The sequence below is a fragment of the Stegodyphus dumicola genome, chromosome 8 (genome assembly GCF_044657685.1).
Source record: "Stegodyphus dumicola isolate Sdum_Otavi_A_Nest chromosome 8, ASM4465768v1".
NCBI lineage: Eukaryota > Metazoa > Arthropoda > Arachnida > Araneae > Eresidae > Stegodyphus > Stegodyphus dumicola.
Window position 1 is genome coordinate 168,610,053 of NC_140775.1, and position 27,378 is coordinate 168,637,430.

Below are 27,378 nucleotides of genomic sequence, written 5' to 3' on the forward strand. Positions count from 1 at the left end.
TCTGTTACGAACCTTGAGTGTAAGAGAAAGAATATTTCCCATTTCGTAATTTATATATTCTTTACCGACAGATGAATATTTAATATCCTAGAAACGCAAACAAGAATTGAGGCTTCTATGTCCGAAATATTCAGACTGGGTTCTGTATCTGTAGACACTTTCAAAACTCTCGTGTTATGTTCTATTTCGGAAAATTACTGCAAATGTAAAGGACAAATAACATACCTCCTGCAGCAGCGGCAGCAGCAGCGGCGGCGGCGGCAGCAGCTTGTTGGTCTTGATCTTGTTGTCCTGCACCAGCTCCTGCTCCAGCAGCAGCAGCAGCAGCGCCCGCAGCACCAGCACCACGTCCGTATCCTCCTCTACCTCCATAACCTTGGGCAGCAGCGGCAGCAGCAGCAGCGGCGGCGGCAGCAGCTCCCTGGTCTTGTCTTTGTTGCCCTGCACCAGCTCCTGCTCCAGCAGCAGCAGCAGCAGCGCCCGCAGCACCAGCACCTTGTCCGTAACCACCTCTACCTCCATAACCTTGGGCAGCAGCGGCGGCAGCAGCAGCGGCGGCGGCAGCGGCAGAAGCTCCTTGGTCTAGTCCTTGTTGTCCTGCACCAGCTCCTGCAGCAGCAGCAGATGCGGCACCAGCTCCAGCTCCACGACCTCCGTATCCACCACCGTATCCTCTACCTCCATAACCTTGAGAAATTAGAAATGTTATGATTTAAATAAACACTCGGTATTTCGGTTACAATATATTACAACTAAATAGAAGAAGACAAGATTCTACACTTTTTAGTGATTCTTCAGAACATTATCAAAATTCAGTACACTTTTAGAAGCTAATATTTGCTTCATACATCAAAGAAAATTGAGAAGTTTCGTACCTTAAAATTTTTATGTTTGGCCAAGCAAACCACTCTTTTGAGTATAGCAGAGAATTCGTACCGCGTTTAAGAGGAAACTGTCTTAATTTTAAAATATTACTCTGCGTTTAAAAGGCTGCAATAATTATTACATATTCGATATAAGTACTCTCGCTCCAATCCGTAAAGCGTCTGTAAATATTATCCGAGGTATGTAAAACTTTCTCTTAATGAGGTCCCTGGTGATACAGGATTAGATGATTAAAAAATACATATGAAATTGTGTTGTCTACGTCTTCAGTTACTTAAACACATAATGTATCGAATGCATCTGATCTACGTGTTAACCTTCGGAGTTTCTAAAGTTAATTAGTTATGATTTTATGAATAGATAAAAGAGGACGTATAATTGGTATTAAAAATATGTATCTCTTTACTAAACTTGAAAATAATTTCAGATCATTGATTCATCATATGAAACAAAGAATTTATCGAAGCTACTAATCGTTTTTAGATTCTTGGCAAAAACAAACAATATGGGATGTTCTTGCTACGTTTTTACGGCACCTTTAGATATCGTAGATTATTTGTGTTTTGTAAAGGAAGAAATACAAAGTGCTTCTGATGTCGTATTACAGTCGTCCGAAAAAAATGAATTTTTTTATTACTAATAATGACATGAGTAGGACAGTGACTTAGAAAATACGGCGTTCGCAACGAATGAAAATACAACGAAACTAAATAAATATCATTGAATTCGAATATTCGTTTTATTGAAAGTGTTCTTATGTAAAACTAAATGAGCTACGCGTTCTGCTGTATGTATCTTTCAGGATTTTTTGTGTTTCATTATAGAGAGCTGTTCTCAAAATTACAGATTAATAGGAATTCGTAAAACTGAAAGCTTTTCAGAATTTTCGTCGGATACCCGAGGAATTATTACATACATATGTCTTAGTACATAATATTTCCTCGGGTAATGTGTTTTTATGTGCCGTGTTATTCTCTTTACTTTACTAACCCAATTTTCTTTGATTTTATTATTTATATTCTGTTATGTCTTGAGATTCGTAGAGAAGAGTTCTCACGGTCGTTTTTATAATTTCGTTATTTTTGCATTATCGTAATTTTTATGTTACTAAGTTCCCAGGCTTGGCTTTCCGGGACGTTTTTTAAATGTGTTTTTTTTTCTGCTCGTTTTTATATTTTATTCTATTTATTTATTTATTTATTTATTTATTGTTAAGCTGCTAAATTAATTTTAGTTTTACTTGGACACGGCCCACTCGCTGGCTCGTGTCGTTTGTTGTTGGAAGGGATTCGCCCGCTTTTCTTCATAAGGTTCAACAAATCAGGCGGAAGGGCTGAGCCCGTATAAAGCAAAACAAAGCAAAACAAATCATATGTGTTAGGATTTGAAACTGCAGCAAGGTTCCAATTACAGCAAATGATAAATGGAATGTCCTTGTACGTTTCCATTAGTTTTGAACAGTTCAAATTCAGAGTTAAATGTACATTCTGCAATTTAAGTGGAAGTAAAATATTTGATAGACAAAAGATTTTCGATCACAACATATCTAAGAAATTCGCGGAATAATGACCGAAAGTTAAATTTAATTCGGAATTCAACTTAGAAATTAGTGAAATCTAACTAAACGCTATTGGCAAAGTTCTGTTACGAACCTTGAGTGTAAGAGAAAGAATATTTCCCATTTCGTAATTTATATATTCTTTACCGACAGATGAATATTTAATATCCTAGAAACGCAAACAAGAATTGAGGCTTCTATGTCCGAAATATTCAGACTGGGTTCTGTATCTGTAGACACTTTCAAAACTCTCGTGTTATGTTCTATTTCGGAAAATTACTGCAAATGTAAAGGACAAATAACATACCTCCTGCAGCAGCGGCAGCAGCAGCGGCGGCGGCGGCAGCAGCTTGTTGGTCTTGATCTTGTTGTCCTGCACCAGCTCCTGCTCCAGCAGCAGCAGCAGCAGCGCCCGCAGCACCAGCACCACGTCCGTATCCTCCTCTACCTCCATAACCTTGGGCAGCAGCGGCAGCAGCAGCAGCGGCGGCGGCAGCAGCTCCCTGGTCTTGTCTTTGTTGCCCTGCACCAGCTCCTGCTCCAGCAGCAGCAGCAGCAGCGCCCGCAGCACCAGCACCTTGTCCGTAACCACCTCTACCTCCATAACCTTGGGCAGCAGCGGCGGCAGCAGCAGCGGCGGCGGCAGCGGCAGAAGCTCCTTGGTCTAGTCCTTGTTGTCCTGCACCAGCTCCTGCAGCAGCAGCAGATGCGGCACCAGCTCCAGCTCCACGACCTCCGTATCCACCACCGTATCCTCTACCTCCATAACCTTGAGAAAATAGAAATGTTATGATTTAAATAAACACTCGGTATTTCGGTTACAATATATTACAACTAAATAGAAGAAGACAAGATTCTACACTTTTTAGTGATTCTTCAGAACATTATCAAAATTCAGTACAGTTTTAGAAGCTAATATTTGCTTCATACATCAAAGAAAATTGAGAAGTTTCGTACCTTAAAATTTTTATGTTTGGCCAAGCAAACCACTCTTTTGAGTATAGCAGAGAATTCGTACCGCGTTTAAGAGGAAACTGTCTTAATTTTAAAATATTACTCTGCGTTTAAAAGGCTGCAATAATTATTACATATTCGATATAAGTACTCTCGCTCCAATCCGTAAAGCGTCTGTAAATATTATCCGAGGTATGTAAAACTTTCTCTTAATGAGGTCCCTGGTGATACAGGATTAGATGATTAAAAAATACATATGAAATTGTGTTGTCTACGTCTTCAGTTACTTAAACACATAATGTATCGAATGCATCTGATCTACGTGTTAACCTTCGGAGTTTCTAAAGTTAATTAGTTATGATTTTATGAATAGATAAAAGAGGACGTATAATTGGTATTAAAAATATGTATCTCTTTACTAAACTTGAAAATAATTTCAGATCATTGATTCATCATATGAAACAAAGAATTTATCGAAGCTACTAATCGTTTTTAGATTCTTGGCAAAAACAAACAATATGGGATGTCCTTGCTACGTTTTTACGGCACCTTTAGATATCGTAGATTATTTGTGTTTTGTAAAGGAAGAAATACAAAGTGCTTCTGATGTCGTATTACAGTGGTCCGAAAAAAATGAATTTTTTTATTACTAATAATGACATGAGTAGGACAGTGACTTAGAAAATACGGCGTTCGCAACGAATGAAAATACAACGAAACTAAATAAATATCATTGAATTCGAATATTCGTTTTATTGAAAGTGTTCTTATGTAAAACTAAATGAGCTACGCGTTCTGCTGTATGTATCTTTCAGGATTTTTTGTGTTTCATTATAGAGAGCTGTTCTCAAAATTACAGATTAATAGGAATTCGTAAAACTGAAACCTTTTCAGAATTTTCGTCGGATACCCGAGGAATTATTACATACATATGTCTTAGTACATAATATTTCCTCGGGTAATGTGTTTTTATGTGCCGTGTTATTCTCTTTACTTTACTAACCCAATTTTCTTTGATTTTATTATTTATATTCTGTTATGTCTTGAGATTCGTAGAGAAGAGTTCTCACGGTCGTTTTTATAATTTCGTTATTTTTGCATTATCGTAATTTTTATGTTACTAAGTTCCCAGGCTTGGCTTTCCGGGACGTTTTTTAAATGTGTTTTTTTTTTCTGCTCGTTTTTATATTTTATTCTATTTATTTATTTATTTATTGTTAAGCTGCTAAATTAATTTTAGTTTTACTTGGACACGGCCCACTCGCTGGCTCGTGTCGTTTGTTGTTGGAAGGGATTCGCCCGCTTTTCTTCATAAGGTTCAACAAATCAGGCGGAAGGGCTGAGCCCGTATAAAGCAAAACAAAGCAAAACAAATCATATGTGTTAGGATTTGAAACTGCAGCAAGGTTCCAATTACAGCAAATGATAAATGGAATGTCCTTGTACGTTTCCATTAGTTTTGAACAGTTCAAATTCAGAGTTAAATGTACATTCTGCAATTTAAGTGGAAGTAAAATATTTTATAGACAAAAGATTTTCGATCACAACATATCTAAGAAATTCGCGGAATAATGACTGAAAGTTAAATTTAATTCGGAATTCAACTTAGAAATTAGTGAAATCTAATTAAACGCTATTGGCAAAGTTCTGTTACGAACCTTGAGTGTAAGAGAAAGAATATTTCGCATTTCGTAATTTATATATTCTTTACCGACAGATGAATATTTAATATCCTAGAAACGCAAACAAGAATTGAGGCTTCTATGTCCGAAATATTCAGACTGGGTTCTGTATCTGTAGACACTTTCAAAACTCTCGTGTTATGTTCTATTTCGGAAAATTACTGCAAATGTAAAGGACAAATAACATACCTCCTGCAGCAGCGGCAGCAGCAGCGGCGGCGGCGGCAGCAGCTTGTTGGTCTTGATCTTGTTGTCCTGCACCAGCTCCTGCTCCAGCAGCAGCAGCAGCAGCGCCCGCAGCACCAGCACCACGTCCGTATCCTCCTCTACCTCCATAACCTTGGGCAGCAGCGGCAGCAGCAGCAGCGGCGGCGGCAGCAGCTCCCTGGTCTTGTCTTTGTTGCCCTGCACCAGCTCCTGCTCCAGCAGCAGCAGCAGCAGCGCCCGCAGCACCAGCACCTTGTCCGTAACCACCTCTACCTCCATAACCTTGGGCAGCAGCGGCGGCAGCAGCAGCGGCGGCGGCGGCGGCAGCGGCAGAAGCTCCTTGGTCTAGTCCTTGTTGTCCTGCACCAGCTCCTGCAGCAGCAGCAGATGCGGCACCAGCTCCAGCTCCACGACCTCCGTATCCACCACCGTATCCTCTACCTCCATAACCTTGAGAAAATAGAAATGTTATGATTTAAATAAACACTCGGTATTTCGGTTACAATATATTACAACTAAATAGAAGAAGACAAGATTCTACACTTTTTAGTGATTCTTCAGAACATTATCAAAATTCAGTACAGTTTTAGAAGCTAATATTTGCTTCATACATCAAACAATAATTGAGAAGTTTCGTAACTTAAAATTTTTATGTTTGGCCAAGCAAACCACTCTTTTGAGTATAGCAGAGAATTCGTACCGCGTTTAAGAGGAAACTGTCTTAATTTTAAAATATTACTCTGCGTTTAAAAGGCTGCAATAATTATTACATATTCGATATAAGTACTCTCGCTCCAATCCGTAAAGCGTCTGTAAATATTATCCGAGGTATGTAAAACTTTCTCTTAATGAGGTGCCTGGTGATACAGGATTAGATGATTAAAAAATACATATGAAATTGTGTTGTCTACGTCTTCAGTTACTTAAACACATAATGTATCGAATGCATCTGATCTACGTGTTAACCTTCGGAGTTTCTAAAGTTAATTAGTTATGATTTTATGAATAGATAAAAGAGGACGTATAATTGGTATTAAAAATATGTATCTCTTTACTAAACTTGAAAATAATTTCAGATCATTGATTCATCATATGAAACAAAGAATTTATCGAAGCTACTAATCGTTTTTAGATTCTTGGCAAAAACAAACAATATGGGATGTCCTTGCTACGTTTTTACGGCACCTTTAGATATCGTAGATTATTTGTGTTTTGTAAAGGAAGAAATACAAAGTGCTTCTGATGTCGTATTACAGTCGTCCGAAAAAAATGAATTTTTTTATTACTAATAATGACATGAGTAGGACAGTGACTTAGAAAATACGGCGTTCGCAACGAATGAAAATACAACGAAACTAAATAAATATCATTGAATTCGAATATTCGTTTTATTGAAAGTGTTCTTATGTAAAACTAAATGAGCTACGCGTTCTGCTGTATGTATCTTTCAGGATTTTTTGTGTTTCATTATAGAGAGCTGTTCTCAAAATTACAGATTAATAGGAATTCGTAAAACTGAAAGCTTTTCAGAATTTTCGTCGGATACCCGAGGAATTATTACATACATATGTCTTAGTACATAATATTTCCTCGGGTAATGTGTTTTTATGTGCCGTGTTATTCTCTTTACTTTACTAACCCAATTTTCTTTGATTTTATTATTTATATTCTGTTATGTCTTGAGATTCGTAGAGAAGAGTTCTCACGGTCGTTTTTATAATTTCGTTATTTTTGCATTATCCTAATTTTTATGTTACTAAGTTCCCATGCTTGGCTTTCCGGGACGTTTTTTAAATGTGTTTTTTTCTGCTAGTTTTTATATTTTATTCTATTTATTTATTTATTTATTTATTTATTGTTAAGCTGCTAAATTAATTTTAGTTTTACTTGGACACGGCCCACTCGCTGGCTCGTGTCGTTTGTTGTTGGAAGGGATTCGCCCGCTTTTCTTCATAAGGTTCAACAAATCAGGCGGAAGGGCTGAGCCCGTATAAAGCAAAACAAAGCAAAACAAATCATATGTGTTAGGATTTGAAACAGCAGCAAGGTTCCAATTACAGCAAATGATAAATGGAATGTCCTTGTACGTTTCCATTAGTTTTGAACAGTTCAAATTCAGAGTTAAATGTACATTCTGCAATTTAAGTGGAAGTAAAATATTTGATAGACAAAAGATTTTCGATCACAACATATCTAAGAAATTCGCGGAATAATGACTGAAAGTTAAATTTAATTCGGAATTCAACTTAGAAATTAGTGAAATCTAATTAAACGCTATTGGCAAAGTTCTGTTACGAACCTTGAGTGTAAGAGAAAGAATATTTCCCATTTCGTAATTTATATATTCTTTACCGACAGATGAATATTTAATATCCTAGAAACGCAAACAAGAATTGAGGCTTCTATGTCCGAAATATTCAGACTGGGTTCTGTATCTGTAGACACTTTCAAAACTCTCGTGTTATGTTCTATTTCGGAAAATTACTGCAAATGTAAAGGACAAATAACATACCTCCTGCAGCAGCGGCAGCAGCAGCGGCGGCGGCGGCAGCAGCTTGTTGGTCTTGATCTTGTTGTCCTGCACCAGCTCCTGCTCCAGCAGCAGCAGCAGCAGCGCCCGCAGCACCAGCACCACGTCCGTATCCTCCTCTACCTCCATAACCTTGGGCAGCAGCGGCAGCAGCAGCAGCGGCGGCGGCAGCAGCTCCCTGGTCTTGTCTTTGTTGCCCTGCACCAGCTCCTGCTCCAGCAGCAGCAGCAGCAGCGCCCGCAGCACCAGCACCTTGTCCGTAACCACCTCTACCTCCATAACCTTGGGCAGCAGCGGCGGCAGCAGCAGCGGCGGCGGCAGCGGCAGAAGCTCCTTGGTCTAGTCCTTGTTGTCCTGCACCAGCTCCTGCAGCAGCAGCAGATGCGGCACCAGCTCCAGCTCCACGACCTCCGTATCCACCACCGTATCCTCTACCTCCATAACCTTGAGAAAATAGAAATGTTATGATTTAAATAAACACTCGGTATTTCGGTTACAATATATTACAACTAAATAGAAGAAGACAAGATTCTACACTTTTTAGTGATTCTTCAGAACATTATCAAAATTCAGTACAGTTTTAGAAGCTAATATTTGCTTCATACATCAAACAATAATTGAGAAGTTTCGTAACTTAAAATTTTTATGTTTGGCCAAGCAAACCACTCTTTTGAGTATAGCAGAGAATTCGTACCGCGTTTAAGAGGAAACTGTCTTAATTTTAAAATATTACTCTGCGTTTAAAAGGCTGCAATAATTATTACATATTCGATATAAGTACTCTCGCTCCAATCCGTAAAGCGTCTGTAAATATTATCCGAGGTATGTAAAACTTTCTCTTAATGAGGTGCCTGGTGATACAGGATTAGATGATTAAAAAATACATATGAAATTGTGTTGTCTACGTCTTCAGTTACTTAAACACATAATGTATCGAATGCATCTGATCTACGTGTTAACCTTCGGAGTTTCTAAAGTTAATTAGTTATGATTTTATGAATAGATAAAAGAGGACGTATAATTGGTATTAAAAATATGTATCTCTTTACTAAACTTGAAAATAATTTCAGATCATTGATTCATCATATGAAACAAAGAATTTATCGAAGCTACTAATCGTTTTTAGATTCTTGGCAAAAACAAACAATATGGGATGTCCTTGCTACGTTTTTACGGCACCTTTAGATATCGTAGATTATTTGTGTTTTGTAAAGGAAGAAATACAAAGTGCTTCTGATGTCGTATTACAGTCGTCCGAAAAAAATGAATTTTTTTATTACTAATAATGACATGAGTAGGACAGTGACTTAGAAAATACGGCGTTCGCAACGAATGAAAATACAACGAAACTAAATAAATATCATTGAATTCGAATATTCGTTTTATTGAAAGTGTTCTTATGTAAAACTAAATGAGCTACGCGTTCTGCTGTATGTATCTTTCAGGATTTTTTGTGTTTCATTATAGAGAGCTGTTCTCAAAATTACAGATTAATAGGAATTCGTAAAATTGAAAGCTTTTCAGAATTTTCGTCGGATACCCGAGGAATTATTACATACATATGTCTTAGTACATAATATTTCCTCGGGTAATGTGTCTTTATGTGCCGTGTTATTCTCTTTACTTTACTAACCCAATTTTCTTTGATTTTATTATTTATATTCTGTGATGTCTTGAGATTCGTAGAGAAGAGTTCTCACGGTCGTTTTTAAATTTTCGTTATTTTTGCATTATCCTAATTTTTATGTTACTCAGTTCCCAGGCTTGGCTTTCCTGGACGTTCTTTAAATGTGTTTTTTTTCTGCTAGTTTTTATATTTTATTCTATTTATTTATTTATTTATTTATTTATTGTTAAGCTGCTAAATTAATTTTAGTTTTACTTGGACACGGCCCACTCGCTGGCTCGTGTCGTTTGTTGTTGGAAGGGATTCGCCCGCTTTTCTTCATAAGGTTCAACAAATCAGGCGGAAGGGCTGAGCCCGTATAAAGCAAAACAAAGCAAAACAAATCATATGTGTTAGGATTTGAAACTGCAGCAAGGTTCCAATTACAGCAAATGATAAATGGAATGTCCTTGTACGTTTCCATTAGTTTTGAACAGTTCAAATTCAGAGTTAATTGTACATTCTGCAATTTAAGTGGAAGTAAAATATTTGATAGACAAAAGATTTTCGATCACGACATATCTAAGAAATTCGCGGAATAATGACTGAAAGTTAAATTTAATTCGGAATTCAACTTAGAAATTAGTGAAATCTAATTAAACGCTATTGGCAAAGTTCTGTTACGAACCTTGAGTGTAAGAGAAAGAATATTTCCCATTTCGTAATTTATATATTCTTTACCGACAGATGAATATTTAATATCCTAGAAACGCAAACAAGAATTGAGGCTTCTATGTCCGAAATATTCAGACTGGGTTCTGTATCTGTAGACACTTTCAAAACTCTCGTGTTATGTTCTATTTCGGAAAATTACTGCAAATGTAAAGGAAAAATATCATACCTCCTGCAGCAGCGGCAGCAGCAGCGGCGGCGGCGGCAGCATCTTGTTGGTCTTGATCTTGTTGTCCTGCACCAGCTCCTGCTCCAGCAGCAGCAGCAGCAGCGCCCGCAGCACCAGCACCACGTCCGTATCCTCCTCTACCTCCATAACCTTGGGCAGCAGCGGCAGCAGCGGCGGCGGCGGCAGCAGCTCCCTGGTCTTGTCTTTGTTGCCCTGCACCAGCTCCTGCTCCAGCAGCAGCAGCAGCAGCGCCCGCAGCACCAGCACCTTGTCCGTAACCACCTCTACCTCCATAACCTTGGGCAGCAGCGGCGGCAGCAGCAGCGGCGGCGGCAGCGGCAGAAACTCCTTGGTCTTGTCCTTGTTGTCCTGCACCAGCTCCCGCAGCAGCAGCAGATGCGGCACCAGCTCCAGCTCCACGACCTCCGTATCCACCACCGTATCCTCTACCTCCATAACCTTGAGAAAATAGAAATGTTATGATTTAAATAAACACTCGGTATTTCGGTTACAATATATTACAACTAAATAGAAGAAGACAAGATTCTACACTTTTTAGTGATTCTTCAGAACATTATAAAAATTCAGTACAGTTTTAGAAGCTAATATTTGCTTCGTACATCAAAGAAAATTGAGAAGTTTCGTACCTTAAAATTTTTATGTTTGGCCAAGCAAACCACTCTTTTGAGTATAGCAGAGAATTCGTACCGCGTTTAAGAGGAAACTGTCTTAATTTTAAAATAGTACTCTCCGTTTAAAAGGCTGCAATAATTATTACATATTCGATATAACTACTCTCGCTCCAATCCGTAAAGCGTCTGTAAATATTATCCTAGGTATGTAAAACTTTCTCTTAATGAGGTGCCTGGTGATACAGTATTAGATGATTAAAAAATACATATGAAAATGTGTTGTCTACGTCTTCAGTTACCTAAACACATAATGTATCGAATGCATCTGATCTACGTGTTAACCTTGGGAATTTCTAAAGTTAATTAGTTATGATTTTATGAATAGATAAAAGTGGACGTATAATTGGTATTAAAAATATGTATCTCTTTACTAAACTTGAAAATAATTTCAGATCATTGATTCGTCATATGAAACAAAGAATGAATCGAAGCTACTAATCGTTTTTAGATTCTTGGCAAAAACAAACAATATGGGATGTCCTTGCTAAGTTTTTACGGCACCTTTAGATATCGTAGATTATTTGTGTTTTGTAAAGGAAGAAATACAAAGTGCTTCTGATGTCGTATTACAGTCGTCCGAAAAAAATGAATTTTTTTATTACTAATAATGACATGAGTAGGACAGTGACTTAGAAAATACGGCGTTCGCAACGAATGAAAATACAGCGAAACTAAATAAATATCATTGAATTCGAATATTCGTTTTATTGAAAGTGTTCTTATGTAAAAATAAATGAGCTACGCGTTCTGCTGTATGTATCTTTCAGGATTTTTTGTGTTTCATTATAGAGAGCTGTTCTCAAAATTACAGATTAATAGGAATTCGTAAAATTGAAAGCTTTTCAGAATTTTCGTCGGATACCCGAGGAATTATTACATACATATGTCTTAGTACATAATATTTCCTCGGGTAATGTGTTTTTATGTGCCGTGTTATTCTCTTTACTTTACTAACCCAATTTTCTTTGATTTTATTATTTATATTCTGTGATGTCTTGAGATTCGTAGAGAAGAGTTCTCACGGTCGTTTTTATAATTTCGTTATTTTTGCATTATCCTAATGTTTATGTTACTCAGTTCCCAGGCTTGGCTTTCCTGGACGTTCTTTAAATGTGTTTTTTTCTGCTAGTTTTTATATTTTATTCTATTTATTTATTTATTTATTTATTTTTTGTTAAGCTGCTAAATTAATTTTAGTTTTACTTGGACACGGCCCACTCGCTGGCTCGTGTCGTTTGTTGTTAGAAGGGATTCGCCCGCTTTTCTTCATAAGGTTCAACAAATCAGGCGGAAGGGCTGAGCCCGTATAAAGCAAAACAAAGCAAAACAAATCATATGTGTTAGCATTTGAAACTGCAGCAAGGTTCCAATTACAGCAAATGATCAATGGAATGTCCTTGTACGTTTCCATTAGTTTTGAACAGTTCAGATTCAGAGTTAAATGTACATTCTGCAATTTAAGTGGAAGTAAAATATTTGATAGACAAAAGCTTTTCGATCACAACATATCTAAGAAATTCGCGGAATAATGACTGAAAGTTAAATTGAATTCGGAATTCAACTTAGAATTTAGTGAAATCTAATTAAACGCTATTGGCAAAGTTCTGTTACGAACCTTGAGTGTAAGAGAAAGAATATTTCCCATTTCGTAATTTATATATTCTTTACCGACAGATGAATATTTAATATCCTAGAAACGCAAACAAGAATTGAGGCTTCTATGTCCGAAATATTCAGACTGGGTTCTGTATCTGTAGACACTTTCAAAACTCTCGTGTTATGTTCTATTTCGGAAAATTACTGCAAATGTAAAGGACAAATAACATACCTCCTGCAGCAGCGGCAGCAGCAGCGGCGGCGGCGGCAGCAGCTTGTTGGTCTTGATCTTGTTGTCCTGCACCAGCTCCTGCTCCAGCAGCAGCAGCTGCAGCGCCCGCAGCACCAGCACCACGTCCGTATCCTCCTCTACCTCCATAACCTTGGGCAGCAGCGGCAGCGGCAGCAGCGGCGGCAGCAGCTCCCTGGTCTTGTCTTTGTTGCCCTGCACCAGCTCCTGCTCCAGCAGCAGCAGCAGCAGCGCCCGCAGCACCAGCACCTTGTCCGTAACCACCTCTACCTCCATAACCTTGGGCAGCAGCGGCGGCAGCAGCAGCGGCGGCGGCAGCGGCAGAAGCTCCTTGGTCTTGTTCTTCTTGTCCTGCACTAGCTCCTGCAGCAGCAGCAGATGCGGCACCAGCTCCAGCTCCACGACCTCCGTATCCACCACCGTATCCTCTACCTCCATAACCTTGAGAAATTAGAAATGTTATGATTTAAATAAACACTCGGTATTTCGGTTACAATATATTACAACTAAATAGAAGAAGACAAGATTCTACACGTTTTATTGATTCTTCAGAACCTTGTCAAAATTCAGTACAGTTTTAGAAGCTAATATTTGCTTCATACATCGGAGAAAATTGAGAACTTTAAAACTTTACGATATTTATTTTTGGCCAAGCAAGCCACTCTTTTGAATATAGCACCGGTTTCATGCCGCGATCAAGAGGAATGTGTCTGAATGTTAAAATATTACTCTCTGTTTAAAAGGTTTCAATAAGTATTACATTTTGGATATAAGTACTCGCGCTGCAATGCGTAAATCGTGTGTAAATGTTATCTAACGTATATAAAACTTTCTCTTAATGAGGTGCCTATTGATACAGGATCAGATGGTTAACAAGTAGGCTTTAAAACGTGTTGTTAACATCTTCAGCTATGGTGCTTCATATTCGGGATAATATAGTATTATAGAAACTTAATTTATATTTAGCAGTTTCTACTTCCTTTCTATAATATAAAATAACAAATGCAAATGAAATATTTTCTCCCGTCCTGAACCCGTCAGTTATAAATATCTGTTTAACCATCTTGTGAGATATTAGTTTGATGACGAATAGATATTCTCTTAGCTGGGTAAATATAATTAATAATAAACCTTTAAAAGTCATAGCGGGAGACAATATTGTCATTATAAATAATTAATTCCTTGCTTGCAGTTCTAAGAAGGTAATTACAATAATAAAAATAAAACAATTCGCAGAGCCAAAACGCAAGCAACCTCAGTAGAGACAGTTCGGAAGCATCTAGTAAATCTTAAAATCCAAGCCCTCTGGATCGAAATAAGTTTAGAACGCAATCAAGCTGCTCTTCTGGGCGAACCCATCCTCTTACTCTGTTCATGGCCGAGAAACCACAACATTTTGATAAATATCTCTGAAAATAGTATTTTTGCCTGAATGAACTGTACAGGTCTTTTATAAATAATTTAAAATATAATCAGTTTTCCTATGAACAACTTTAGAATCGTAGACAAAACGCAAATGGTTTCAGAGGCAGCACCCCCCGGAAAAAGATGAAGATATGCATTATATGAAATATGAAAAAAGCTGAGGATAACGTTAATATAACGATTTAAGAATGAAGGCATGATTTCCGACAAACTTCAGCGGAACTCCCGATGCTTAACTGTGAAATTCTCATTCCAATTTCATCCAGCGTAAAATCACCATCATCTCCATCGCATTCTTTCCGGTACAAAATGAAAATTATAGAGAATCGCCATACTAGTATGCAGAGTATTATCGATAAGTACCATTTTATTGACCGATACCGTGTCTTAAATCCGATAATACTGTGATCGGGGTGACTACGCATGCTTGCAGCCATGATGCATGGTGTTGTTTGAGTGGAGAAATGAAATGCTTATGTCTTGGTAAATATTTGAATTAAGTGAGTTAAAGTGCATTTTTCTGACTTGTTTTGTGTTCCGATCTGTGTTTTATAACTTTATTTCGAACTAGAAGTCGTATTTTTGAAGATTCACGGACTTTGAATTTCTGCGAGTGCTAGCCGGATCATTAGCATACGATGAATAGATTTTTGCTTATTATTTCATGGATTTACAGCGCAAATGACTTCTGATTTATGTTTTAGACTCTTTATTACTTACTTTAAGTCCATGGTTAAAAGCATAGTGATTGATTGAATATTTAATTTAATATCTGCACTTAAACTTTTTGAGTGACGTTAGGCTTAATGTGGCCGCTATTTGTTTACCTTTGAGGGCTTCGTGTTTTGCACTTCCTACTTAAGACTTTTGGCCAATTGATAAAAAACTTGATCTGAGTTTATGAATATTACCAGGAATAACTGATCGATCTTTTGGTGCATTATTGAATGTAATTTTTGGCCCGTTGGTCGATTTATTTATTTGGCGCAGAACATTTATATTTTAAAATTTAATGTTTTTTCTGCTGTTTTGTGAATTTTAAAAGATTGCAAACCTGAATTTTGTGTGATACAGACCATTTTTGTGATTTATATTGTTTTTAAATATATTTACTTTGTATTTTAGATTTGTAAATATGTTTTAATTCTGAATATTTTATATACAACCCTGTCGCAGTATTGTAATCTTGATATTTATTTGTTTTGTTATAATGAGTCGACTGAAAAATGATGTTGAGAAAGAATTTACAGGTGTTGATAGTGAAATATTAGATGGTTCTGATATAACGAAAGAAAAGATGGATTGTGATAATGAAAAATTAAATGATGATGAGAAATTGGGAAGCGTCCTTTCTGCTGTTAGGGCCCTCTATGAATTTGTTGATAAATTAAAAGTTAGAAGGGTCTCACGTGAGATTACTGAAGGATTGGCAGGGGGAATCGACAAAGTTGTTGAATTACTTGTTGCACAGAATTTAAGAAGTATTGAAGATAATTTTATACATTTGAAGACGGATGTTTTATTGAACATTAAACGGGGCATCGATGAGATTAAAAGTACTCTTCGGGAAAATCCACATAAACAAGAGAATAAAAAGAATAGATTTATGGATAATAAGAATTGGAAAGAAAATGGATTAGTTGTTAGACCAGCGATGCCTGGAATTGATGTCTATGATGAATTAATTGTGAATGTAAAACCTGATGATATGGATGCACAGATTATGAGTTCTTTTGTTAAAAGAAACGGTGATTTAGTTATGAGACTTAAAGAGAGTAAACAAGTTGATATGGTTCAAAATGTAATTGATTCTAAAGAAAAATTAAAAGATAAGTTGTATACACAGAAAAAAAGATTTATACAGCCAAAACTTATTGTATATAATGTGTGCAACTATGTAGAAGATGATGAAATTGCTGATAAAATGAGGAGTGAGTGTGGTTGTTCTGGCGACTGTGTGCGTCCATTATTTAGGATAAAATGTAAGGAATCAAGTGAAGTTACTCATAGAGTTTTTCGTGTGGATCCCCAGTGTCAATCCTCAATTTTAGAGGATAACAGAGTTCGTGTGGGATGGAAGGCCTATGTAGCAAAACTTTATCTTAGGCCAAAGAGATGTTTACGTTGCTTCAAATTTGGACACACCACTAAACATTGTAAAAATGATGTTACTTGTATCAAGTGTTCAGAATCTCATGTAGTTAGAAATTGTATTAAAGAAAAGGAAATATGTGCTAACTGTAAGGATTCGAATTTGAAATATGGTACTCGTTTTGATGTGCATCATCATGTTTTGGCAAGGGATTGTGAACTTTATAAGCGTGAGATTAAATTTATTTCTGAACATTTGCGTCTATTGGAATAGTATTGTTTTGGATTTTAATTAACTATAACTGCGATTGGGCTGTTTTTTTTTTCTGTGCTTGTCATTATTTTAACTGCTTTATCTGTTTTTATGGCATGTAATTTTATATTTGTAATTGTTTTATTTTTTATTATTCCCTTGGATATGAAAATATTAAATATTAATCTGAATCACTGTGCGGTGGCAGCTTGCCAGTTGGCCGCGGTTGAAAATATTTTAGATAAAAATTTTGATTTGATTACAGTGCAAGAGCCTTATTTTATAAATGATAAGATTCCATATTTAAATAAAGGGTGGTGAGCGGTATATGATGAGAAAGGCAGATCAGCCATTATTGTCACAAATGATGAAAGTGAATTTATTGTCGATTGTAAAATGAATGAAATTATAGCCATTTCTTTAAGGATGGATCAATTTGTTTTAGGAATTGTGTCCGTTTATTTCTCCCCTGCAGAAAATCTACATTTACATTTAACAAGGTTGGAACAGGTTTTGGAAATGTATAAGTATTTTATTATTATTGGTGATTTTAATTCCAAAAATTTTAACTGGGGGGCAAGAATAGTTGATAATCGGGGATCTTTAACTATGGATTTTATAATACAGAATGGTATGATTTTATTTAATCAAATGGACTCTTTACCAACTTTTGTATCTGCTGTTGGGGAGGATTGGACAGATTTAATCCTAGGTTCTTCCTCATTATCGACATTTAATACCGAACTGAAGATTTATAAAGAGGAAAGTTTAAGCGATCACCGGTATGTCTCTTTTGAAATTTGTGATGTCCAGCCAATATATTATAAAAATATTGTGTTCACAAAGAATATTTATAGACTGAATAAATTTTGCTGAAAACTAAAACCAAATATAGATCAGATGAGAAAAAGATTGGATGGAATTTATGATCCTGTTATCCTTGATGAATTTGTTGAGGAATTTGAAAACTTAAAGAATGCTAAGAAACATCTAATTTTACGTAAAAGGAAAGTAGAGATGACATATTGGTGGAACGCTGATTTACAGAGATGTAAACGAAGAATATGGGCTTAAAGAAAACATTATCAAGTTAGACAAATTGATGAAGACACTCGAAGAGAAAGAAAAATATTATATAAAAAGGAAATGGCTCTCTATCGAAAAAAGATTAAAAAGACAAAATATGAATATAAGATGAAGCATTTTTTGGATAATAACGACTACTATGATTGCTACTTTCGATCGGCAACACGTAAATCTAGACCTTCCCAAATGATTATAAGGAAAGATGAGCAGAGTACTGATGAATTTTCTGATGTTATTAGGGATTATTTTATGGAAACTTTGATTGTGGAAATCCTGAGGATGGTATTGTTAAAGATGAACTTGTAACATCTCCAAACTGTGGTGCTGATGATGTTTTATTTTCTATAGATGAGATTCGTTATGTTGTGGGAAAATTGAGAAATAAAAGTGCTCCTGGAATTGACTGTATACATGCTGTTATGGTTAAATGTTTATTTAAAAATTTTGAGAAATTTTTCGTTCTACTTTATAATAAATGTTTTAGTTTGTCGATTTTTCCGAGAGTGTGGAAGATCTCAAGAGTAATATTCATTCCAAAGGGTGACCAGGCAGTTAGACCTATTTATTTGTTTATTGAAATTCTTTCGAAAAGTTCTGGACAAATTGCTTACCAACAGGTTATATCATTTTTTCTTGGAGAATAATTTTATTTCAAATAGACAGTTCGGTTTTGTTTCGGGATGGTCAACAAATGATGCACTTTATGATTTAACAAACACTATAGTTCAAAAGAAGAAAGATTTTCATGTGATAATTGTTTCTTTCGACGTTTCAAAGACTTTTGATTCTGTTATATGGAATTCATTGTTCTCCACCCTTGAGAATTTTAAAATACCTAAAAATATTTTTGCAATTTTGTGTAATTATTTTAATAACAGAAATGTTGTATTTTCTTATGATGCTGATTTAAAAATTTTTAAAAATGTGTATAAAGGATGCCCTCAGGGCTCGCCTAGTGCTCTGCTGCTCTGGAGCACCGTTATTTTTAAGTTATTAAATGTTTCTCTTCCTGAATACGTAAATGTGATCTGCTATGCAGACGATATTTTATATGTAGTATATGATGTATCTTTAGAAAAATTAGAACAGCGTTTTCAACTGGTGAGTGATATTCTAAAGAACTGGGCCGAGGATGAGAAGTTGATTTTTAATTTGCGAAAGACTTCATATATGTTTTTCCCTAGGGCCGGGAAAAATACTAGACCACCCAGGCTAAGATTTTATGGTACCCTGTTGAAAAGAGTAGATCACATGAAATATTTGGGTGAAATTATAGAAGATAAATTAAATTTCGAACTTCATTTTAAAGAAATTCAGAAGAAATCTGATGCAATTTTATTATTTTATAAAAGAAATTTTCCAAAAAAAAATATTGATTACTAAAAGAAATATACTCAGAATGATTTATAATGCTGTTGTCATATCTATAATAATGTATGGAATAGGTAGTTGGGGCTCTAGGGCGGCGGAACTCCAAAGAGTAAGGAATAAGTTAATAACAATTCAGCGGCCCTGGCTTCTGTCACTGACTATGTGTTTCAAAACTACTCCATCCGAAATTCTCTGCATCTTGGCCGGCACACCGCCTCTTTCTATATTTTATAGGTATTATTACGATAAATTTTTATTATCTACTAATAAGATTGATTTTATTCATTATGAAGAATTTTTTCCTTGTTGTACTGCTTTTTATAACTTTGATCCTTATTGTATACACCCTGCTAAAAGAGTTATTATTGATTATGAATTTCATTTTGTTGAATTTGGTGAAATTGACATTTTTACAGATGGTTCTGGAATCGATGGTAAGATAGGTTTTTCTTATGTTGTATATTACTATGGTACTGAAATTTACAATGATAAAATTAAATTGGAAAATTTTAATTCAGTGTTCCAGGCAGAATTGACAACTATTTTTTATGCTTTGAGATGGATAAAGGATAACTTATTTATCTATTATAAAATATCAATTTATAGTGATTGTCTGTCTGGTCTCCAGGCCTTAAAAATTACGAATGTAAAAACTCATTAATTGTTGATATTAAATGTCTCTATGAAGAAATCACCAAAATTCATGTTGTGAAATTTAAATGGGTTAAGTCCCACGTTGGGATTTTGGGTAACGAAAGGGCCGATGTGTTGGTCAAGGAGGCAGTTTTGGGCGAATCCGGGGAGTGTTCCATTGTCCAACCATCCAGAAGAATTCTTGTAAATAAAATAAAACAATTTTATATTGATATGTGGAAAAAGGTTTGGAATGAGTCTGATAGAAAAAAGGATCACAGTTATAATTTGATCCCTACTTATAATAAATGTATTTCATGCTGCCTGGATCTTAAGGACATGGACGCTTCCCGGAGTACCTAAAGAGATTCGGTCTACAAGAAAATGAGTTATATAATAATTGTGGAGTTACGGGTTCAGTTAAACATTTTGTAAAAGAATGTGATTTAACTTATGATATAAGACAAAAGTTCGGACATATTAATACATTTACTGGGAAAAACACTGAATTTGAATTTGCTAGGGAATTAATGAATTTTATTAATAATAATCATGTTAATGTCGGAATTTTGATTTAACATGTGTTTAGTGTTTTTATGATAGAGCATTGTCTGTGTCTTGTGTTTTGTCCTTTTGTTTAGTTAGTTTCTAACCATTCTATTTATTTTAATTATTATTGTGCCGTTAAGGTCCATTAGGTTATATCATAATGGGTGTATTTTATTATGTGGTTTTTAACTTGACGCCCCCCTGGAAAAGTCATAAAATCAAATCGATTAGGTGGATGGGGGGCTGCGCCTCTTTCTGTACCATACTGTGATCGACAAACCATACGGTGTCATAATTTCTAGAAATTTCTAAATATAAAAGAGATTAAGGACATATAACATACCTCCTGCAGCAGAGGCAGCAGCAGCGGCAGCAGCCCCTTGGTCTTGTCTTTGTGGTCCAGCACCAGATCCTGCCCCAGCAGCAGCAGCAGCTCCAGCAGCACTAGAACTTTCTCCGTATCCACCTCTATCTCCGTAACCTTGAGCGCCAGCGGCGGCAGCAGCAGAAGCAGCAGCAGCTCCTTGGCGTTGTCTTTGTGGTCCTGCACCAGCTCCTGCTGCGGCAGCAGATGCGGCAGCAGCTCCAGCACCACTAGCTCCGTATCCACCACCATATCCTCTACCTCCATAGCCTTGCAGAAATACACATGTTATATTTTAAATAAAGTTTTGGCAACGCGTTGACAGCATATTTTAACAGTATAAAATATTAGAATATTATAGGTTTATGAGTGATGTTTCAGCATCACATTGCGAGAATAATAAAGTTTCTATTTATTATTTTCATAATAAAGTTTCTAGTTCTTGCTATAAAAATACTTGAGGTGTTCTAAACTTTACAGTTTTTAATGTTTACTCGTGAAAAACACTGTTATGTGCATAGCAAAGATTTCATTCTAGATTTCAACTCTGATGTGTTTCTATCTTAAAATATGACTTACTCTTTGAAAATGTACTCTATCTGATCCATACTGCATGTAATTAATGACGCTTGAATATGTAAAACATCTGTGAATATTATTTTACCTATACGATTTTTTAAATGAGATGTTGAATATTCCTGCTACAAGTAAATAAACAATTTGATTTAATAGCATATTTGAAATCCCTTGAAAGATCTAAATATCTAACCTAAGGCAACGAATTATTTAAAGCATTATCTTGAGAAATTGAAAAGTTAAATTTGTTATGATTCATATAATACATAAATAAAGAAATCAAATTTGAATTAATCAAACTGTAGCTCCATATTAATCTTATGGTATACATTTAAACTTGTGCTTTAAGACAGAAAGAAAAGATAATATGAAAGCAGTTAAGTTTTTTAATAATCACGGGGAAATATATGTGATATTTAAATTATTAAATTTCCTAGAAATGTTCCGTGAAAGACTGAAAAGTGTAAACCTGTGGTAAGTTTTACACCTGTTTTAGAGATCTGAATCTAATTTTCCCATATACGTGAGCAAACGGATGCTCCTCTTGTAGTACATATTACTGTTTACGTAAACCATGATTTCGAGTTTTTTTAGATGCCCTACGTGTATAGGTACGACAGTGACTTATATGTACATACACTGACCAAGCTGTAAATTATAAGGGCTCTAAACTATTAGCTCTAAAGTGGAAATATTCTTTTTATGAAAATATTCCCCTCTAGAATTAAATGAACTACACGTTCTAATATGGATATCGTAAATGTACTTCCTGTGTTCTGGATCTTATAGTTTTCTTGGATCTTATAGGATCTTGGATCTTATAGCTTATAAGGGGATATTATAGTTTTCTTGAACTATATGACTGAGAAGTGACTAAGTAACAATGTAGCTAATCGTAGTCAGTCAGGTGGGAATGCACATTCCTAATGTGGAGAGATTCCCAACGTGGGAATGCACATTCCTAATGTGGAGAGATTCCCAACGTGGGAATGCACATTCCTAATGTGGAGAGATTCCCAACGTGGGAATGCACATTCCTAATATCGAGGAACGCAATGCATAAAGTTACAAACACGTTTTTATAAATTAGAATAGTGCACATGCATAAAAATCATCAGTTTATTATAAAAAAAATATATTTTAATTTATATAGATAAGAAATAAATAAGAAAGCAAACTAGAGTTTTAAATTTTAAGACCTTCCTTTGTTTCTTTTAGTTTATACATCCACAACAAACGAATTAATCTTGGAAGATAGAACTTAAAACGTTTATACTTTGGCGAACGGCAATATTTTGAGAATTATTTATGTGCATAAAATGTTATATATAGGCTTATGTTTCACACATTGTCAGTATGCTGATTTTAATCGTTCAGTTTATTAATCACTAACAACTCATTAAATCTGATAGTTACATTAAAGATGCTATATTTGTCGAATGGTAGTTTCCTTAGTATCGACAAGCAGGTCTGTATGTCTAGCAAGCAGGCGGCTGTTTGATAGACATATCAAAAACTCTCTGTTTCGCCGCCTGACAGTATACACTTAAAATTGCTGAATTTATTAATAAAAAACAAATATTCAATTCGAAGTACAAATGAAAAAATTTATACCTTTCTGAATGGCAGCATTCTAAGACTCAAATACGCGCAAAGACACGTAGAATTAAAAACAATGTTATTACATTTTGTGCGGTGGCAACACTAACCAAGAGTTGCTTCTAGACATTTCGTTCCTGTCTTACATCAGTTCGAAAGCATGATCGTGTCTAATATGTTTATCTTCACGTGGTGATACATACTAACTCATTTATGTTTTAGATCTTAAACTTAGATGACTTATTTTACAGTCAAGAACGTAAAAAAAATTCTAATGAAACCCTCGTTCATCAAAACGAAATGCAATCAAAATCATGCACAAAATGCTTCGCAATGGAACGAAATGTTGAGACCTAAAGCAGAGAAAACTGCTGAAGAAGTACAAAATGCTTCGCACCGAGAAAAAATATATCGTGGATAGCGCAAAGTTTTCAACTTCCGTGCATGAAAGCAAATGGCATGAAATACAAATAAAATAAAAGATAATTTTTAAATTAGCATTTTAAACCTCAACTAAAATAATAACATTCAATTGCGTTAATGGTGATCGAGTTGTCAGAAACGTTTGTATGAAATTTTTTCAACTATTACAGCCAGACAGCTCAGAAAATTGCTTTCGTTATAGACATGATTAGAAGACTACCCTGAATACGTTTGCAGCAATTAAATAGGATATGAAATGAGGGACGCAGGCCGACCCTCCTGGCAGACTTTACGTCGCCCTATGGCCTTTTTGCGGACTGCGCCAGAGCAAGCCAGAAACATCACCTTCAACAGACATAAAGAATATAACTAAAAGCCAAAATTCAAATTAAATACCCTACTGCAAGCTTATTATGATTAATCCTCGCCATCGTTTTCCTGGCAAATGTTTTCAGTCTTTTAAAATCATTTAAAATATCACATATATTAAAAACATCATTTTACTTAAACTCGTTCCCGATATCAGTAAAATATTAATATGTTTCCACGTAATCTCTTCATTGCCCGATTCTTTACAGATATCACATTTAAATGAAAATTAATATTCAAAAAATTCAAATATGTTTTTAAAATCAAAACTGAAATAAAAAGCATACCTCCTGCCCCAGCGGCGGAAGCGGCGGCAGCAGAAGCGGCAGCACCTGAACTGGAGATTTCGTTTGCGCTGACTTGAGTAAACATGGTTATCAATTCATTCATTTCATTTAAGAATACTTGATCTACCATGCCTGTGGTCTGCATAAATGCACTTGCCAATGCATCCATTATTGCTCCAGTTTTGACTGACAGCGGTTGTCCTCCTTCTCCAGAGGCGGCTATTTCTGCTACTGAAGAGGCGAAAGCCATGTTCAGAGCTTGTAGCTTGGATTTGGAGCTTTTATTCGAACGAGCACTTCTCTCGATGGCGTCCATAATGGTATCGCTGATGGATGATATGTCGTCCATTTGGTCATACGAAAATGCCCCAGACATTTGCAGTTGTTGAGTAAATGCCTGAAGGAGACCTTCTGCCGTTCCAGGATTTCCCCATACGTCAGCTGAAGCTCCTAAAGCAGAGTAAATCTGCGTGCAGGTGAAGAAAAGTACGAAGGTGAGTCGAGTTATCCACCCCATGGCTAATAATCGCTTTGGGTTGTTCTCGAATGTGTGATCTCCAGTCCAGAAACCGCATCTTTTATACACCGAAAATCGTGACTTTGATTCTCATTGGCGTGACTCAAGTGCAGCTAATTCAACAATTTCGTCACATGTTTCTCTGGAGCCTTCTCGGTGTCTCAGGCGGGGCTTGAATACCAAGACGCAGCTGCTTTTGATGCGTCAGAAGTTTCATCTGGCGCAATGCGTAGGTAGAATATTCGGGCTAACCATTTTGAAATATTTATCGCTAAATTTTATTACTTTTTCAAACTTAGCTGAAAGAATTTTATTACAAAATTTAACTTCCTATAATAATCAATTAATAATAATCAGTTAACGTGTCTATAAGTCATCTGCCCTGACGGTTAACATCATTTGCAAAGGAATGTTTTACTTCCTTTAAAAACTAAGAATTATCCCACACGAGATATTATACCTTAATTTTCATTTACGTTTTCCGAGCAAATGTTTTGGGTAATACTGTATTGCATTGCGTATTTAAATTAAAGTACTATCAGAAACTATAATTATCAGAAAATGTCTGCTTATTTTCAGATTTGCATGTTGATATCGCAACCAGAATACATAATACAATCTTTCTCTTTATAAACTCTTCGATGTTCAGAAGAACATTTCCCAAGTTTAATTATGTATTATTGCGAACCTCAAGAGTTAAGAGGACTATAAAATATTTTAATTCAATACAAAGTGATCCGAAAATTTGCTTTTGATTTTGCTGTATATATTAATGCGTAATTTTCTTAACTTGATTTTAATCTTGTTTATAATTAATATCGTTGATATTCAGTATACTTATCTGCCTATCCGCGATATTGTTAGGATTATTAAATTCATTGTAAAACCGTAGGATATTACTAAATGTTTCCTGTGATTATCTTTTTCTGTTATTTTTTCTCTTAGGTTTGTCTCAGATTAGAATCAGAAAATTTCGCGGGGAAAAGACAGAATTCAGAATATATGTTAGCGAAAATATTATAATGAAACTGAGACAAATTTTTCCGTAAGATATTTTAAGTTTTCATAACATACTTCGTGCTTATAAAATATCTTACCGACCTTTACATCCGAAACCACTGGTCGTATAATTTGTGCAAATTACGAAATATAACTTTAAATTGTCTCTCTCTATTTATTTAGGAAAATTTTGAACTTTTTTGTGAAATATAAAATGCCAATTAGAGAAAAGCTCGAGCAGATATTTGCAATTAAATTTGAAAATCATATTCAAGGTTCGCATACAAATCGAGGATCGAAGTGTTTGCATTTGTAGGTAACTAAAAATACAATATCAGTTAAGAGAAGAGTTGTTAATTGATAAAGAGGCAAACATTTCTATGGAGGTTAACGTGAAATGTATTGATATATATTTTACATATGTTTGATATATGTTTTCCAAAATGGAGATTTATTATATATAATGTTATAGAATTCGTGTTCAGGGCAGGCTTAAGTTTTCGTACATGCCAACTTAAAACATCATTTGCATTAAAGTAAAAATAATTTTAATTTGAGGATTTTTTCGCAGGTATAGCAAATATATTAGATTATGATTTTAAAGCAGGGGTTCTTCAAACACCGTCAACGTTTTATGTAGCTGTTAAGTATTCAATTTTAGTTTATGAGTGTAAAAAACTACTTTTATTCAAGGTTTTGTTCTTTACCAACATTCTATACTTTTTGTTGTGGAATTTATAAAACACGTTAGAAAGTATTTGAAAGCCAAATTAATGTATATATGTGTTTTTCGAGTTTTTAAAGGATTGGGGTGATGCTTTTTTCGTATGTGTTCAAAATTAAGCATATTTTAAATAAATATGCTTAATTTTATTAACAATTTAATCTCTTGAAAAGGCCGGGAAAGCGCCAAAAGTGCTAGAAGAGGCATCCTAATGTAATACCTCATGGATAATTTCTTGATGCAGGAAAAAGCCATTTTAAGATACACTGCATAATTTTTAAAGCTTATTTTTGAACTGAACTCAGTGGATAAAGTTATGAAACAAATTTTAACATTCATAATGATATGAATAAAAAGATGATTTGAAATATATGGAAATTGATGCCATTAGTTTTTGGTGATCAAACCGCAATCAATGCTCCAATCAGTGAAGCAATGCTATAAAAGCATTGCATCAGAAAAAAAGCTTCTCTTTTAGGCAACAATATAGTTGAACACGAAAAGCTATATTGCAGAAAACATACAATGAAATCAGAAATATTACTATACCTAGTGAGATAAGCTCCCGTAAAATATATGAATTGTATTATGTGAAATTAAGAATTTTTAGTAAACATGAATGTATGTTTTTTGTTTTTATATTTACATTCCTTTTTGGAGGATAAGCTTTCACAACAATACTAAGTTTCTGCTGTTTTCATGCGAAACAAAATTAGTTCCATTTTTGTAATTTTAGATTCAAACGGAGAATTGCCCTTCCATAATCAGTTTCTAAATTTTCTTCGAAAATCTACAGAGCTACTAAAATTTTTTCGGAGCAGAAAACCTGAAAAATCAGTAATTGCCTTTGCTGAGATTCTAGGGATCTTCCGATGCTAGCAGGGCGTGCTACCCGGTTCAGCTCGACAGCACACACGGGGGAAAGTGAAAATTTCCTATAATGTAAGCATGATTCTATATACGTACTTATCCATTCCTTGCCATGATTACTTTCCTCGTGATGGCATGCAACTTTCTTAATGCCCAGAAAAATCCACTCTTCGCTAGGAATCGAAGTTCTTTTATTACTACTATTATTAGTCCAAAGGGTCATTAATCCAGAAGCCTCCGGAGGGCATTTTGCGTCAATTCACTATTAATGTCCGTTTCACGTTTCATAGTGTTAGACTCAAATAGTAATTATTGCCCAGTATTACATTTACAGCAATTAAATAATGAAGAAACTGTGTTAATGCATGTATGTTTCTCACA

General features: G+C 35.4%; 1 protein-coding gene across 1 annotated transcript in view; it reads right to left on the reverse strand.

Moving 5' to 3' along the window:
* The window catches only part of LOC118185146 (uncharacterized), a 38,511-nt gene extending 14,062 nt beyond the window's left edge, over positions 1 to 24,449 (reverse strand). The window contains exons 1-11 of the mRNA XM_085823052.1: positions 23,888 to 24,449; positions 20,613 to 20,903; positions 12,844 to 13,302; positions 10,324 to 10,782; positions 7,799 to 8,260; positions 5,653 to 5,736; positions 5,269 to 5,418; positions 3,129 to 3,212; positions 2,751 to 2,900; positions 604 to 687; positions 226 to 375 (exon numbers count right to left, since the gene is read on the reverse strand). Coding sequence (XP_085679178.1) covers positions 226 to 375; positions 604 to 687; positions 2,751 to 2,900; positions 3,129 to 3,212; positions 5,269 to 5,418; positions 5,653 to 5,736; positions 7,799 to 8,260; positions 10,324 to 10,782; positions 12,844 to 13,302; positions 20,613 to 20,903; positions 23,888 to 24,404 — 2,890 coding nt within the window. The 5' untranslated portion in view covers positions 24,405 to 24,449. The remainder of the gene's footprint in view (positions 1 to 225; positions 376 to 603; positions 688 to 2,750; positions 2,901 to 3,128; positions 3,213 to 5,268; positions 5,419 to 5,652; positions 5,737 to 7,798; positions 8,261 to 10,323; positions 10,783 to 12,843; positions 13,303 to 20,612; positions 20,904 to 23,887) is intronic.
* Positions 24,450 to 27,378: the final 2,929 nt, after the last annotated feature.